Source organism: Rana temporaria, chromosome 4 (assembly GCF_905171775.1).
Source record: "Rana temporaria chromosome 4, aRanTem1.1, whole genome shotgun sequence".
In the NCBI taxonomy this organism is placed as follows: Eukaryota; Metazoa; Chordata; class Amphibia; order Anura; family Ranidae; genus Rana; species Rana temporaria.
Genome location: NC_053492.1, coordinates 357,209,348 through 357,222,501, shown reverse-complemented (window position 1 = coordinate 357,222,501; position 13,154 = coordinate 357,209,348). Strand labels below are relative to the sequence as shown.

At 47.4% G+C, this 13,154-nt stretch overlaps 1 protein-coding gene across 1 annotated transcript; it reads left to right on the top strand.

Annotated features, from left to right (window-relative positions):
• The first annotated feature begins 1,559 nt into the window (after positions 1 to 1,559).
• On the top strand, positions 1,560 to 12,920 carry LOC120935750 (probable serine/threonine-protein kinase pkgA). Its single transcript, XM_040347809.1, has 7 exons — positions 1,560 to 1,793; positions 5,750 to 5,917; positions 9,736 to 9,887; positions 10,608 to 10,746; positions 11,007 to 11,177; positions 11,617 to 11,748; positions 12,342 to 12,920. The coding sequence occupies exons 1-7, from the start codon at positions 1,743 to 1,745 to the stop codon at positions 12,918 to 12,920; spliced, it is 1,392 nt and encodes a 463-aa protein (XP_040203743.1). The 5' UTR covers positions 1,560 to 1,742.
• Positions 12,921 to 13,154: the final 234 nt, after the last annotated feature.

Sequence of the window (13,154 nt, the reverse complement as noted above, 5' to 3'; positions counted from 1 at the left end):
GCTCCTCTCTTCTTTTTTATACTCCGTTGTGACATGACGCTACTCTTATATCAAGACATCGCTTGTATATCAAGGCAACATTTATTACAAAATTTTGCTTGTCTTGCAAAACGCTCTCAAACCAAGGTTTTACTGTACATATTTTTGGTAAAAAAAAAATCGCAATAAGCGTTTATTGATTGGTTTGCGCAAAAGTTATAGCGTCTACAAAATAGGGGGTAGTTTTATGGCATTTTAATTACGTTTTTTTTTTTTTTTTACTAGTAATGGCGGGGATCAACAATTTTTATTGTGACTGCAACTTTATGGCGGACACATCGGACACTTTTGACCCATTGTCATTTTTACAGCGATCAGTGCTATAAAAATGCACTGATTACTGTAAAAATAGCACTGGTGGGAAAGTGGTTAATCACTAGGTGGTGCTGCAGGGGTTAAGTCAGTACTAGGGAGTAGTTCTTACTGTTAGGGGGAGTGGCTACACGTGACACGTCACTGATGAACGTTCCCGTTCACGGGGAACAGTCATCAGTGACGGTGTCACTAGGCAGAATAAAGTAATGCCTTGTTTACAAAGGCACCCCCCTGTTCTGCCTTTGCCGACCGCAATCGCGTGCCGCCCGGGAATATTGAGTTCCCGGGACCCCCAAGCACGTTCACGAGGCGTGATTGAGAGTGTAATGCTCTGCAGGTTTCTATGAAACAAAATTATGCATGCACATTTTTCCACCGCATACTAGCTCATTATGAAATACTTACCTTAGAACTAAGTATCGGCAGGTGGTCTCGATCCACGCCGAGGGAGCCGACATTTTGCCTCAACGTGTCTTCCGGGTATCGTGGCCGGAGCTGCAATGTCATCACTCCCGCCCATGGGCGACTTCTTTCCGGCAAGGTCCGGCGTGTCTGCCGGACCTTCAGCCGGGAACTGAGAGCGCATGCGCTGCTGAAGTCAGGGGCTGCATGCAAAGGGAATATCTCCTAAACCGTACAGGTTTTGGAGATATTCTTTTTACCTTCAGATAAGCCTTATAATAGGCTTACCTGTAGTTAAAAGTAAATAAAAGGGTATACAACAGCTTTAAAGAGGAAGTAAACCCTGATGGGTTTTACTTCTTTTTACCTCCTGCAAAGTAAAAGCATAATGGGCTAGTATGCATCGCATACTAGCCCATAATGTTGCACTTACCTGCAAAGGAAGCCTGTGATGTCCCCGCTGGTGGCCACATCTATTTTGACTCTCTTCCTTCCGTGGACTCCGGCTCTGTGACTGGCCGGAGTAGCGTGATGCCACTCCCACGGGAGCCGTCAGTCATGGTACGGGCCCTTTAGAAACTGTGGCGATCGTGCCCTTTCTTCAGTGCACATGCCCCGATGATGTTGGCGCAAGCGTATATGGTAAATATCTCCTAAACCGTACAGATTTAGGAGATATTTCCAGTAACTTCATGTAAGCCGTATTATAGTCTTGTATGTAGGTAAATGTGGTGTAACAAGGTTTACAACTACTTTAAATTGCCAATAGAAGTAAATTAAGTAATTTGATTTGTATGTAGACAGGGTACTAAACTTGATTTCTCTTTCTCTCTCTAGGAGTAAATGGGACAACATCAATCCACACCAAGGAAAATGTACTGGCCCGTACAGTCCATGTACCGACCCCAACAGACCACGTATCAGCCACTGTGGAACACAAACCAACACCTGCAGAATGGGCAACAGCCCATAAAGAATGTCTGAGTATGGAGAGCTTCATCTTCTACAAGATAATTGGAGAGGGAGGCTATGGAAAGGTAAGTGACCAAAGATTAACACTTAATGTACCATAGACACAGGGGGACACAGTATGACCATCCACAGGGAACACTATATGGTGGGATTTGCATAAACACTCAGCTCACCCTGCAGAGGGGATTTTAGAAGGGGCTGTACGGTTACTTTTATACTGAGCTGTCGCGGGTGTAAAGTGCCGCTATTTTTAGCGGTGCTTTACTGTCGTTTTTGCCATGATTTTAACCCCCGCTAGCGGCCGAAAAAGGGTTTAATTGCGGGCGGTTCAGAGGCGCTGTCCATTGATTTCAATGGGCAGGGGCGCTTTAGGAGCGGTATATTCACCTCTCCTACAGCGCCTCAAATACTTCTTTTTACCATCCTGCCAGCGCACTGCTCCAGTGTGAAAGCCCTCAGGCTTTCACACTGGATATAAAGGAGTGGCTCTTTCAGGGCGTTATGCAGGTGCTATTTTTAGCGCAATAGCGCCTGCTAAGCGCCTCAGTGTGAAAGCAGCCTACATCCTGGGATCCTCATTTTGCCAAGGTGTGATGAATGAGATGATATCATTACCTTATCCCTTGCTCACCTGGCAGCCAATGCTCTCCTCCACTGTCCCACGACCCTCTGCATCCTCCTAGTACAGAACCAGCAGTCCTGGATTGTATATGTGGGATGATGTCAGAGAGCTGCGATCGCCTGGGCAGTGAAGGAAAGAGGCTCTGGCGGGGAAGTCATGCATTGGGGAGGAATCAGGGTAAGGAATAAAGGGCCAGATCCACAAAAGAGATACTCCGACTTAACTGCTGTTCAGTCTGTGTGTAACTTTGGAAACGATCCTCAAAAGGCTTTTTCCAAAGTTAGGCAGAAGATCCGGCATGTGTAATTGAATTACACTGCCGAATCTTAGGATGCAGTACCGCATCCGCCGCTGGGGGCATTTCGAGTCGAAATGCCGTTTCTAGTATGCAAATTAGCACTTAAGGCGATCCACAAAGCTTTCCAGCTTCCTTTTTGCGCCGTAAGTGTTATTTTGCAAGTGTAAAATTAGGGCTGGTTCTACAAAGTGTAAACTAGTCACACCTTGTAAAAGCCCATTCCAGCGACGGCATTTGGTATGCTTTCCCGAGGGAGAACTCCACGGCAATTTGTAAAAACAAAACCGGCATGGGTTCCCCCCCAGGAGCATACCAGGCCCTTAGGTCTGGTATGGGTTGTAAGGGGACCCCCCCTACGCCGAAAAATCGACGTAGGGGGTCCCCCTACAATCCATACCAGACCCGTATCCAAAGCACGCTACCCGGCCGGTCAGGAATGGGAGTGGGGACGAGCGAGCGCCCCCCCCCTCCTGAGCCGTGCCAGGCCGCATGCCCTCAACATGGGGGGTTGGGTGCTCTGGGGCAGGGGGGCGCACTACGGGCCCCCCCACCTCAGAGCACCCTGTCCCCATGTTGATGAGGACAGGACCTCTTGCCGACAACCCTTGCCATTGGTTGTCGGGGTCTGCGGGCGGGGGCTTATCGGAATCTGGGAGTCCCCTCAAATAAGGGGGCCCCCAGATACCGGCCCCCCAACCTAAGTGAATGGATATGGGGTACATCGTACCCCTATCCATTCACCTGTAGGCAAAAAGTTAGTTAGTAAACACACAACACAAGGCTTTTTAAAATATTTTATTATTCTGCTCCGGATGCCCCCCCTTTCTTCGTTATTAGCTCAATTACCAGGGGGGGCTTCTTCTTCCGCTCTCCGGGGGTCTTCCACTCTCCGGGGGTCTTCCACTCTCCGGGGGTCTTCCACTCTCCGGGGGTCTTCTCCGCTCTCCGGGGGGGCTTCTCCGGACTCCGGGGGGGCTTCTCCGGACTCCGGGGGGGGCTTCTCCGGACTCCGGGGGGCTTCTTCCATCTTCTCCCCTCTTCCGCTGTTGACTCGGCGAACCCCGGTTCTTCTGCAGATGTCCGGTGCCTTCTTCTTCAGCGCTGGCTGCCTGCTATGTTTGTGTGTTAGCTCAATTTCTAACAGGCAGCCAGCGCGGTCTTCTGTGGCGTCAGGGTCTTCTCTTCCTTTCTTCCGATGTTGCCTCGTCGCCTGTTGTCGCTGTAATGATGGAAGCGCGCCTTGCATCCCATTTATATAGGCATCACCGTCCCATCATGCTCCGGCAGGTACCCACGTGGTGGGTGCCTACCCACGTGCACCCACCACGTGGGTACCTACCGGAGCATGATGGGACGGTGATGCCTATATAAATGGGATGCAAGGCGCGCTTCCATCATTACAGCGACAACAGGCGACGAGGCAACATCGGAAGAAAGGAAGAGAAGACCCTGACACCACAGAAGACCGCGCTGGCTGCCTGTTAGAAATTGAGCTAACACACAAACATAGCAGGCAGCCAGCGCTGAAGAAGAAGGCACCGGACATCTGCAGAAGAACCGGGGTTCGCCGAGTCAACAGCGGAAGAGGGGAGAAGATGGAAGAAGCCCCCCGGAGTCCGGAGAAGCCCCCCCCGGAGTCCGGAGAAGCCCCCCGGAGAGCGGAGAAGACCCCCGGAGAGTGGAAGACCCCCGGAGAGTGGAAGACCCCCGGAGAGTGGAAGACCCCCGGAGAGCGGAAGAAGAAGCCCCCCCTGGTAATTGAGCTAATAACGAAGACAGGGGGGGCATCCGGAGCAGAATAATAAAATATTTTAAAAAGCCTTGTGTTGTGTGTTTACTAACTAACTTTTTGCCTACAGGTGAATGGATAGGGGTACGATGTACCCCATATCCATTCACTTAGGGTGGGGGGCCGGTATCTGGGGGCCCCCTTATTTGAGGGGACTCCCAGATTCCGATAAGCCCCCGCCCGCAGACCCCGACAACCAATGGCAAGGGTTGTCGGGAAGAGGTCCTGTCCTCATCAACATGGGGACAGGGTGCTCTGAGGTGGGGGGGCCCGTAGTGCGCCCCCCTGCCCCAGAGCACCCAACCCCCCCATGTTGAGGGCATGCGGCCTGGCACGGCTCAGGAGGGGGGGGGCGCTCGCTCGTCCCCACTCCCATTCCTGACCGGCCGGGTAGCGTGCTTTGGATACGGGTCTGGTATGGATTGTAGGGGGACCCCCTACGTCGATTTTTCGGCGTAGGGGGGTCTCCTTACAACCCATAACAGACCTAAGGGCCTGGTATGCTCCTGGGGGGTGAACCCATGCCGGTTTTTTCTTTGAAAATTGGCATGGAGTTCTCCCTCTCAGGAATGCATGCCGAGCGACGCTGTAATTTTTTTTTTTTTTTCCCCGACGCAACTTTTTTAAGCCGTCGCGATCCTCAAAACTCGGCGTAACTTCGCGCATGCGCAGTACGGCCGGCGCGGGAGCGCGCCTCATTTAAATGGGACTCGCCCCATTTGAATAGGAACGCCTTGCGCCGGCGGAATTTTAGTTACACAGCCTGAAATTTCTAGATAAGTGCTTTGTGGATCAGGCACTTAGGTAGAAACTTTAAGGCAGTGTAACTTAAATGGGATTTTTTAAGTTACGCCAGGTTTTTGTGGATCTGGCCCAAAGTATATCACCTTATTCCTCCGTCCCCACATGCAAAACAAGCAGTTAACCCTTGCAGAATAGAGAAAGGCCCCATTGCATAGGTAAGGTTTTTCCCCCTGATTTCAGCTTTGCCGCATATCAGACCTTGCCTAACAGTGCAGCAAACAGTCAGAATTCACCTAGAACAAGTATGACTTTTGCTATGTGAATTCTGTGGTCACTCTGGGTTATGGCACCTAAGAACCAGCCTGCTGTGTTGGATAAAGCCGATGGAGGCTCTTTATGTGTAAAAGACACTTGCAGCAGGTGGTAATATTTGATCAAATAGCCAAGCCAGAAGAAAAGATAAAAGGGAAAAGAAAGGCAGACGATTGAGTACAGAACATGAAGAATGTCTAGTAATGATGTTACAGCTTAAGCACATGGAAAAAATGATTAACTGTCTCTCTTACAGGTGTTGCTGGCAACCCACCGTGACACCGGAACATTGGTGGCTGTGAAGATGGTGAAAAAGAGCGATCTACTTAATGACCCGATCTTCATCCGCACTGAGAGTGAAGTCCTGCAAGTGGTTGAGAGCAACCATTTCTGTACCCGCACCTATGCCACGTTTCAAATAGAGGTAAGTCTTTATCTGGAAAAGGTAAAAGAAAGAAATATCATAGGAATGACATATATAAAACACAGTCGCACAAACACTGTCTGCTTTTAAAGCCAAATTCTTGTGATCAAGGCAACCCTGCCACACAAGGTTTGCTGGGTCATTGACCTCACTTTTCTAGTCAAACAATAGAGGTTGGTCACCTATACCACCTTCAGCCTCCTGATCTAACAGTGCTTCACCTTACTGTTAAAGCCAGCCGTAGATGGATAAAATCTTAGCCTGTTCAGCAGGTATTGGCCGAGATTCGATCCATCTACGGGCAGGTTTTTTGTGCAGAAGTACATCTATAAATGGAATTCAGTACCACTAGCATTTCTGGATTTTTTAACATGATACCTGCTGCCGGCAGCCATAGCTGCTAACAGTGAGAATTGTGTTTGCCGGCCGGGATGGCTCCAAGGCGTCAGAACAGAATAGTGCAGCAGGAGGTGTTCCCCATCAACACTAATGCCGCGTACGGATAATTGGACATTCCGACAACAAATGTTCGATGGGAGCTTGTTGTCAGAAATTCTGACTGCCTGTATGCTCCATCGGACATTTTCTGTCTAAATTTTCGACAACAAAAATTTAAGAGCTGGTTCTCAAATTTTCCAACAACAAAATCCATTCTCGTAAATTCTGATTTTGTGTAGCCAATTCCGACGCACAGAATTCCATGCATGCTCTGAATCAAGTACGAGACGGAAGTGCTCGGTCTGGTAAAACTAGCGTTCATAATGGAGATAGCACATTTGTCACACTCTAACGGACTGAAAAGCACGAAACTGAAAAATGCGAATCGTCTCTCACCAAACTTCTACTAACACAAGATTAGCAGAAGGAGCCCAAAGGGTGGCGCACTTGGTATGGAACTTCCATTTTATTGTGCCGTTGTACGTCACCGCATTCTTGACGTTCGAAATTTACGACAACATTTTTGTGACCGTGTGTATGCAAGACAAGTTTGAGCCAACATCCGTCAGAAAAAGATCCACGGTTTTGTCGTCGGAATGTCCGATCGTGTGTACGCTGCATAACTGTGTTAATGAGCTTGCGCAAATTGCATGTTACAACAAGTGACAGGAACTAGATTAGTCATAAAATGGTCTCATAGTATGGGCCAAATGAGGCCTTCCACAGTCCTTCAATAGGAGATATCCTGGATTCATAGCCCTCAGTCCTTATCCTGTTTTGTGATGATCTATGGAGTGCGTCACCAACCCTGGCAGTGTCTATAGGCACTGCCAGGGTGGATGGCAAGCGCCACGGATATTGGTCCAGGATATCTCCTATTGAAGGACTGTGGAAGGCCTCATTTGACCCATACTACTATGAGACCTTTTTCTGACTAATTTAGTTCCTGTTACCTGTTGTAACATGCAATTTGCGTGTTACAAATTGAGTACCACCAACATTTCTGGATTTTTTTAACGTGATCCCTGCCAGCAGCTATAGCCACCAAAAGTGAGAATTGTGTTTTGCCGGCCGGGAAGGTTCCACATCGGCAGAAGAGAATAATGCTGCAGAAGACGTTCCCCCATCAACACTTTGTGTTGATGGGGGGAATCAAGCAATTTTCTTTACTTCCACCTCTAGTGTAAAAAAAGAAAAATTGTATAATGCAGGGGTATTAAATTAAAATTCTCTGAGGTCCAGTCAGTAAAATATTTTTCTACCAGAGGTCCACATCTCATGTTGGTGCGATGACTCCGGTCCTTCACATCACAGCTCCCCTTCTCCTATGCCTTGTACACACGACCGGATTTTCCGATGGAAAAAGTTCAACGGGATCTTGTACATCACCACGTTCTTGGTGTTCGGAATTTCCGACAACATTTGTGTGACCCTGTGTATGCAAGACAGCTTGAGCGGAATTCTGTCAGAACTTTGTCAGACAAACCATCGCAATTTATTCCGACGACTGTCCGGCAGAGGCGTCCCTAGGGGGGGGCCAGAGGGGGCCCTGACCCCCCCAACATCATGCTGTGCCCCACCATGTGCCCCCCCAAAAAAATATTTTTTTTTGCTCCCTGAGAGGGAGAGCGCCCCCAGTCAGCTCTGCGGGGGATTCCTCCCCCTCCCTGTGCTCGCCGACACTGCATAATGCGAGCACTCACACAACCAGATATTCTAGCCTGGGCCGTGTTTAAGTGTGTGCACTGCAGACTACAGTACACTGTAATCACTGAACTACATTATCTCAATCCCTTCCGTTCCCCCCCCGATCTGTCTCCCTCCCCCTCTCCTGTTCTTTCAAAACATTCACAATTTACTTTCACTTTCAGTTAGGCAGATAATATATGGTGCAAATTTCTTTCCTGCATCCACAGATTGCAGGAAAGAAACTTGCATGATTCCCCCATCAACAGACAGTGGTGACAGGGGAATATCCCTCCTGCACAGCAATTATATTCTCCCGACAAACAGTGATTATCACTAGTGACTATACAGCAACCACTAGTGATAATTATAAGAGAATCTGCTCATTAATGGTTAAAATCTCAGCCAGTTTATGCTGAACCAGCTGAGATTTAAACTGTCTATGGCTGGTCTTAGCTCTTAGGCAGCCCATACATTGATTAGCACGGTGGAGTGTCGGCTTCCTGGCGTGATCGGGCATGTGGGATTTCAAACACACCCGAGCCCATCTCTATTGGTTGTAGACAGTTGAGCTCCCTGCAGGTTGCTTAGCAGCAGTGGACCCTTCTCTGACATACTGATCGGGATGCAATCCAGGTGATGCTCTTAGTCAAATCCTAGTCAAAAATATCAGTGATTTTATTGATCAAAGCCCACACTTTACAGGCATAGAGCCCACATGGCTGCTGATCATACGGTTGATTATATTTATGTGGTTGTACTCTTGATGCTAATAAATACTGTGTTTATTAGATCTGACTGGGAGCATCACCTGGATCACATGCCGATCAGCATGTCAACAGAGAAGGTTATACAGCATTACTGCTGCTAGGTGACCAGCTGGGGGCTCGGCTCTCTTTAACCAATAGTGCCAGCCTTCCTCTGCATGCACCCAAAATGTCACCAGCACTTGGTCCTAATAGACTGCCGCCGCTGCCAAGGAGACAGATGCCAGACCAGCTCTGTAAATAGCAGGGACAGGACAGCTGGGGATCCCCACTGTGGCAGAACACCAGGACCCGGTGGCAAGACAACCTTTGCAACCCTGATAGTTCTTCCACTGCTTTGGACCCTTATATTTTCTTGTTGTGCTGGTGACATATATCTCTTGTTTTCTGCCACCCTGGGGGGCCCCAGTATAGTAGGAAGGGAGCTCACTGCAGAACATGTGAAAGGGCCCATAGTGGGATCGTAGTAAAGGGCCCCAGGATATATATATATATATAATTGCATTTTATAGTTGGCCCCCCTACTTTTGTCCCTGTCCCCCCATGTGCCCCCCTAAATATGAAAGCTGGAGACGCCACTGCTGTCCGGTCATGTGTACAGGGCATAAGGCTGGGTTCCCATCTCTCTCTGCAGCTGGGGAAATGCATTCGAAATCGCACATGTGCCTGACCTGCAGAGAAATGCTCTGCACTTCAGCAGAAGCACTGCAGAGCTTTTAATTCTTAATGGCACAGCCACACATTTTTTGTGTGTGCGATTTTGTAAAAAAGGTTTGGGGACTAAGATGAGCTAGATATATAGATAGATAGATGTCAATCAGTGTGTGTTGGTAGAGAAGTAGATCACATAACTTTTATTTGTACCTAATTTTGTATCTGTATCTAATTGAAATTCATTTATTAACCTCTCTGTATTTCCTTCCCCAGGACTACGTATGCTATGTAATGGAATATCTGAGTGGCGGCACCCTAGAACAATCTAGAACAAAAGAGAAAAAAAAACTCTCCACCATCAGAGTCTTGTCAGCGGAACTCATTTGCGGTGTGCAGTCCCTGCACTCCATGGGTGTAGTTCATAGGTAAGTATCTTTTTTTTTTTTTTTAAACTTCAATCATTTTACAATAATCCCTTCTCCCCTCCCACTTCCTCAACACCTAAAATGTTACTAAACCCGATTTGTTAAAAGCACAATAGTAAGTGCACACTTACCCATCCACCCCCTCCATCCATTGTCTGTGGCGGCCCTTCTGCTGGCCGTACACATCGAGATAAAAGGACAGTTGAACGCAACTTGGATCATTTGAAACATTTCGATTATTCAATAAGGAAAAGGGCTGATTTGATTGGATTTTCCAGAAGGGACAATTGTTCAATTATTTAACCACTTGAGTACCAGCCTGCAAAAGGGTAAAAATGAGTGAATGGATCAGTTGCTGCTGCTTATCCATTCATTCATTCCCCATTCAGAAGTTACTACAATTCTTTTCTTCCCTCTGATGTAAGTGGAAGGGGAGGGACAATCAGTCATAGCTTTCACAAGGTACTGAGCTGCTCGAATCACCTCTGTACACTGTGTCTATGTTCTATCTGTTTCTGCAACATCATTTACAAATGGCCGTACAGCCGTAGTCAAGTGATTGATGATCATACAGCCCTTGTAGTGCAATCAGTTCATGATAGATAGGATTGTTTTCTGGATCATATTGTGCTGTGGTTTGGAGGTGGTAGGAGAGGAATATATGGGAAATTATAAAGGAAGAATTTAACTATAGAGTTAACACTTGTCTTTTCTCTGCAGAGACCTGAAGCCTGACCAAATTCTTATTGACGGCGCCGGACATGTGAAAATTGCTGACTTTGGTTTGTCAGCAACCAATATGTTTGGATCAAAAACGGACACGGAAAAAGTTGGAACACCCCCCTACGAGGCCCCAGAGGTAAGAGAAAGACCATTCTCATGCACAAGGCAAAGAGAACCTGCATACACATGGCTATAAGGGACCAGATTATGTCTGTCCAGAATAAAAGAGAACCTGTATATACAGAGCAGTTATAGGCCAAACTAAGCCTGAATTAAAGAAAACCTGTATCTAAAGCATGATAATCTAATGAAGCCACGTTCTAAATGATGCTGCTAGTTTCCAGCCTGATTTGCTCTCTTAACCCATCTCTCTCTCTCTCTCTTATTTTCCCACAGATGACTTGGCAGAGGCCCTATGACGCAACGGTGGATTACTTTTCCTTGGGGGTCATACTCTACGAGTTCGCCTTTTGTAAATATCCGTACACGAATGATATGGGGAGGTTTTCATTAGAGACACATTATCCAGACGATGCTGACCCCGAATTGGTGGACTTTCTAAACAAGGTACGTAGTGATATACAAGGAAGGTAAACATAGTGGTTAATTTACTAAAACCGGAGCGCACAGCTGCACCAGATTTTGCACTCAGTGCTTTAAAAAAATGGTTTGCGCTTCGCTTGCTTTAGGACTCTGACACAAGTGAAGCCACATTCCTTCTAATGACTGTAAAAAAGTGTGCTAGGAGGTGAGAGAAGCCTGTTGCATGGCCTTGAACCATCATGCAACAGCAAGAACTCCTATTAGCAACTATTCTTTGCAGCATTATGCAGAGAACACTCTGCAGACTCCACACTGCTCTTTTTACTATTCGGATGTGAATTGCCAGTGCCGTGTGGAGTTTTTCCTGTGATGCGACGAGTGTGGAAGCTGCAGATCTTTATAAATAGGCCTCATAGGATTTTTGTACTATTCCTGTCATCTTATGTTTTTCTTTTTCCCACAGCTCTTGTGCAAAGATCAGAACGAGCGAAAAGCGGGCGTTTCCAACATAAGACAGCACCGGTTCTTCAATGGCATAAATTGGGAAGAAGTGGAAGCAGGGGAAGGACGACCCCCATTTCATGTACCTCGAAGCGTAAGTAGAAATTACATGTATACTAGGCCTGTGTCTGTACACAAGGCTCTCACCTATCATGACACTTTGGGTGTTTATAAAAAGGGCAGAAATTGTTTTTGTGAGACCGTATATTTTCACTTAAAGAGAAGTCACCAAGGCCAGATTTATAATAGAATCTGAGTATCCAGTCTTCACTTATTGGAATTGTGCAGCATTTATATTTCTCACCTGAACTTTATACACCTGACTCATCATTTTGAGGGCCTGGGGAGAAGTTATTTGTCTCCTAGCTACAGGGCACTGTTATGTGATAGTGATGTGCACTGAGGAGCTGGGAGACGGGAGAGAAAAGCCACTGGCAGATCTCAGGTACACTCTCACCCCGACTCTTAATCCGACGACTCAGGAACAATTAAATAAGGAGACAAATGTAAATCTTTCAGGAGTTTGCACAACTTTGATAGTGAAAGTTCATATAATTGTGCATGCACAGTAAAGACTGGTATCTAGCATCTCACAACCATATGGACTTGGATGGCCCATACGGGGGGAGGGGGGCAATCTCTTCTGGTTATTAATGCATCAAATTGTCCTCTTTTCTTTCTGGTTAGGTTTCTCATGCCCTAAAAAAAGAAAAAGAACTGAAATACCTCCCAAGACCAGGCTTGTCTATTTTACCCAAGGAGCAGAGGCAGTTCAACGGAATTTCATTTGTTTGCGACGAGTGGAAGACCATACTGAAGAAAAATTGTAAAATGGTAGGCGGGTCAACTAAGAAGAAGAGGAAGGTGGTAGGCGGGTCAACTAAGAAGAAGAGGAAGGAGGTAGGCGAGTCAGGTAAGAAGAGGAAGGAGGTAGGCGACTCAGGTAAGAAGAAGAGGAAGGAGGTAGGCAAGTCAGGTAAGACGAAGAGGAAGGAGGTAGGCGAGTCAGGTAAGACGAAGCGGAAGGAGGTAGGCGAGTCAGGTAAGAGGAAGAGGAAGGAGGTAGGCGAGTCAGGTAAGAGGAAGAGGAAGGAGGTAGGCGAGTCAGGTAAGACGAAGAGGAAGGAGGTAGGCGAGTCAGGTAAGACGAAGAGGAAGGAGGTAGGCGAGTCATGCAAGACGAAGAGGAAGGAGGTAGGCGAGTCATGCAAGAGGAGGAAGGTGTGTCAAGTAAGAGGAGGAAAGAGGAAGGTGTGTCAGGTATAAGGAGGGGAGGTAGGCGAGTTATAAAGGGGAGGGGTAGGTGGGGTAGATATGAGGAGGGAAGGTAGGTGGGTCAGGTATTAAAGGGAGGGAGGTGGGTCAGGTATGAGGAGGAAGGGTAGTTGGTATAAGGAGGGTAGGTGGTAGGCGAGGTATGAGGACTGGGAGGCAGGTTGTTCAAGAAATCCAGAACTTCGGAAATGTGAACATTTCTAATTTTCAAGGGTTAGGGTTAGA

What these genes read in the sequence shown, in the direction of transcription:
- LOC120935750 (XM_040347809.1), top strand. Translation starts at nt 1,743, where the DNA reads ATGGAGAGCTTCATCTTCTACAAGATAATTGGAGAGGGAGGCTATGGA. An exon ending in TCCATGGGTGTAGTTCATAG is followed by an intron (nt 9,888 to 10,607) that starts GTAAGTATCTTT and finishes TTTTCTCTGCAG; the next exon opens with AGACCTGAAGCCTGACCAAA. An exon ending in TGGTGGACTTTCTAAACAAG is followed by an intron (nt 11,178 to 11,616) that starts GTACGTAGTGAT and finishes TTTTTCCCACAG; the next exon opens with CTCTTGTGCAAAGATCAGAA.